A 4,063-nucleotide genomic window follows, 5' to 3' on the forward strand; every position below is an offset into this window, starting at 1 on the left:
GGAAGCCATTTTAGTACAGTGAACTCATTGTCATGTTCAAGAAACCAATTTGAATTGATTCGAGCTTTGTGACATGGTGCATTATCCTGCTGGAAGTAGCCATCAGAGGATGGGTACATGATGGTCATAAAGGGATGGACATGGTCAGAAACAATGCTCAGGTAGCCTGTGGCATTTAAACCATGCCCAATTGGCACTAAGGGGTCTAAAGTGTGCCAAGAAAACATCCCCCACACCATTACACCACCACCACCAGCCTGCACAGTGGTAACAAGGCATGATGGATCCATGTTCTCATTCTGTTTACGCTAAATTCTGACTCTACCAATTGAACGTCGCAGAAATCGAGACTCATCAGACCAGGCAACATTTTACCAGTCTTCAACTGTCCAATTTTAGTGGGCTCGTGCAAATTGTAGCCTCTTTTTCCTATTTGTAGTGGAGATGAGTGGTACCCGCTGGGGTCTTCTGCTGTTGTAGCCCATCCGCCTCAAGGTTGTGCGTGTTGTGGCTTCACAAATGCTTTGCTGCATACCTCGGTTGTAACGAGTGGTTATTTCAGTCAAAGTTGCTCTTCTATCAGCTTTAATCAGTCGGCCCATTCTCCTCTGACCTCCAGCATCAACAAGGCAGTTTCGCCCACAGGACTCCTGAATACTGGATGTTTTTGCCTTTTCACACCATTCTTAAACCCTAGTAATGGTTGTGTGTGAAAATCCCAGTAACTGAGCAGATTGTGAAATACTCAGACCGGCCCGTCTGGCACCAATAACCATGCCACGCTCAAAATTGCTTAAATCACCTTTCTTTTCCATTCTGACATTCAGTTTGGAGTTCAGGAGATTGTCTTGACCAGGACCACACCCCTAAATGCATTGAAGCAACTGCCATGTGATTGGTTGATTAGATAATTGCATTAATGAGAAATTGAACAGGTGTTCCTAATAATCCTTTAGGGGAGTGTATAAAGATGACAGCCTGAAGAAAACATTTCCACAGTTGTTGGTAATATGGGGTCGCATGTCCGATAAAGAAGCAGGGACATTACCTCTACTGTAAATGCACACGTGTACATTGAGGTGTTGGACACTCAGCTCTTTTATTTATACTGAGCCATCAAAAAGTGGAAACATGACTTTCAATAACATATAAATAACATAAGAAATATAAAAAATAGAGCCCCGCCCCTCTCTGTGCTTAATTAACTTGATCCATGTATGACTAATCACGTGATTGGTTGCACGGTACGGACGTCATTCAGCCACAACACGGTGAATATCATTATACTGTATATGTCTACTTTTTTTCTAAGTTTTTTTTTTTTTTTTTTTAAAAAGCATAGAATAAAACGACTCTTGACCACGAGCCGGCTCACATCATTCACTAAAAAGAGCCGACTCAAAGGTCCAGTTCGTTCGTGACTGACACATCTCTAATGGCCAGTAAACAGTCCAGATCTCATTCCAACTGAAAATTAATGGAGGAAATTGATAAAAAATGGTCGATGACAAGCCTTCATCCTGCAAAGCCGATCTGTCAACTGCAATGTGAGAATGTTGAAACCTGATTGATGAATATTGTTTTTCATTAAAAAAAGGTCTCAATAGAATGTACTGTATGTTGCAATGAAACCAGAGGAGGGCCAACAAAGTAAAAATAGCTTTGTGTCACATCGGTGATTTTGGATTTTTTGTTTTAAAGTAAATTAACTGAATGTACATCCGACAAGAGTGGCGATTCCATATTCATTGCCAGGGGTTGTATTTTAGTAGTAATGCAATTGCAAGTAATCTACTTCAGTGTTTAATTATTTCGCTCTCTTATAAGTAAAATAAAATTTTAATAAATTAAATAATTTTTAAAAAAAATCAAGAAATCTGGCTTCTTATTCACATAATAGAATGACATATTTCCATGTGATATTTAAAGTGTAAAATCAATCTGGCCCAGGACAATTTCACTTTCACTGTATATAGTTGGGTTACCCTGTCCCCCCTCCCCCCATCACCCCCCTTGCCCCCCCCCCCTCCCCCCAGTGAGTTGGTATGATCTGAATGCGGATCGACGCGCCTGTCCACTCTACACATCAAATAATAAATCAGGTTCAAACCTATCAAAACCTTGGATATTTATCACAAGTGCTGCTTAGCTGAAGTATAATATCATCTGTAGTTACCTCATTTTATTAGCCACTGTGTTTGTTTTATTTTTATTTTATTTTTTATGTTTGTTTGTTTAAACTACAGAAATGTTTGCTCGCGCCCCCCTCCGCATTCCACACTTGGTTCAGTCCGACTGGTCGCATTCCAATCGGAGTTCCCACTAACGCCTAGTGCACTCGGAAGAAGTGAAGTCGGGGGGGCAGGAAGTGCTCGTGTAAAGGAAGTGAGGATTAATTTGGAATTCTGCTGTCGGCTGAAGAAGTTTCAGCTCTTTCTGTAGTTGTTCGTGTGACTAGAGCTCCGGCGCTCCTTCTTTAACACTTTAACCCACATGTCGCTGTTTAATTTAAGGGTTTAGCGGTATTTCTTTTTCTATACAACGTGTTTCAGTGTGTGTGTGTGTGTGTGTTGGTTGTCTCTCAGCCCGAACGCGCCGTTAGAGTTAGCCTAGCCGCCGCTCCCTCCCGGCGCTCAGGATGCCGACTGTCCGGGACAGCAGCGCCACCCACCCGGGGGAGCATCCACACCAGGTCCGGGTCAAGGCCTACTACCGCGGGTAAGAGCTCCGGGGACGACACGCCTCACCTGTTCACCTCCAGCTTACACTTCGGGCATTTAATCAAACTTTAAACCGTATAAACAGTGTCGTGTTTTCTCGGAATGAACTCTTATCAGTTAGCTGGGAGGCTAAACACATTAGCATTAGCATTATTAGAGCTCGAGGTTCTGACGCCTTTTAACACTTTTATTTATTATTTATTTACTTATTTATTTAATCAAACGGACTTAACTAATTAATGTTTTTAATGGAAGTTTAACAACAAGTCGTATTTTTTCATTGTTTATTTATCAGTATGTTGTGGTTGTCAGATTTAAAAACAGATAATAATAATAATAATATAATAATAATAATTCTTACTTAAATGATGTTTTAATAAAACTTTATACATTTTCTCTTTAATTCTTAATCATTGTTTAGTTGTTGTTTAGTTTATGAGGAATATAGTTGTACAGTTCTGTGTATAGGAATGATTGTGATTAAAATCTTTATAAAGAAATTATAACTAAAATATTATCTATATTTACTAAATTATTTATTATTTACATCAAAAAGCAGTGATGAGAGAGTGTGTTTAAGTATAGTGTTTGTGTGTGTGTGTGTGTGTGTTTTAATAACCTTTTGAGAATTTATTTACACTAAATACACACACACACACACACACACACACACAGTATCGGTGATGCTTTTAAGGCGGAAATACTTGTGTGTTGTGGTCACAGTGTGTGTGTGTGTGTGTGTGTGTGTGTGTGAGTGAGTGAGTGACAGAATGTCGTCACACAGAACCTGATAAACCTGTTGTGTGAGGAAGCTTTCAGTCTCTATCAGTCTGTCTCTCTCTCTCTCGTTATGTATGAGGTATCAGTTCAGGTGTTATACAGTTTATTATTTGATCCTCCAGAGTTTACGGTTGTTACATTATTAGGGTCAGTAATAATAATAATAATAATAATTAGTAACAGGAATCACCAGGGACGGACGACCGATACGATACCTCACATCACTATATATTAGATTATATATACTACATCACCTCTGTGCCGAATTAATTTGTATTGTCATTTTGTAAATATATGAGGATTTTTACATTACCTTTTTTTTTCTTTTCTTTTTTAACTGTTTAAAACTTTTTCTTTGTCTTGGGGCTGTTCCCTTTCAGGCCTCGCCACAAAGAATCATCTCCCTCCATCTAACCCCCTTAATCTATCCTCTGCTTCCTCTTCTCTCACACTTAGTTACTTTATCTTCTCTCTCACTACATCCATAAATCTCCTCTTTGGTCTTCCTCTAGACCTCCTGCCTGGCAGTTTAAACTTCAGCATCCGTCCACCGATATATTCAC

General features: G+C 39.5%; 1 protein-coding gene across 1 annotated transcript in view; it reads left to right on the plus strand.

Moving 5' to 3' along the window:
• Positions 1-2,386: 2,386 nt before the first annotated feature.
• The window catches only part of prkci (protein kinase C, iota), an 8,228-nt gene continuing 6,551 nt past the window's right edge, over positions 2,387-4,063 (plus strand). Inside the window, exon 1 of the mRNA XM_053501780.1 lies at positions 2,387-2,718. Within this exon, the coding sequence (XP_053357755.1) occupies positions 2,639-2,718 (80 nt within the window). The 5' untranslated portion in view covers positions 2,387-2,638. The remainder of the gene's footprint in view (positions 2,719-4,063) is intronic.

The sequence above is a fragment of the Clarias gariepinus genome, chromosome 1 (genome assembly GCF_024256425.1).
Source record: "Clarias gariepinus isolate MV-2021 ecotype Netherlands chromosome 1, CGAR_prim_01v2, whole genome shotgun sequence".
In the NCBI taxonomy this organism is placed as follows: Eukaryota; Metazoa; Chordata; class Actinopteri; order Siluriformes; family Clariidae; genus Clarias; species Clarias gariepinus.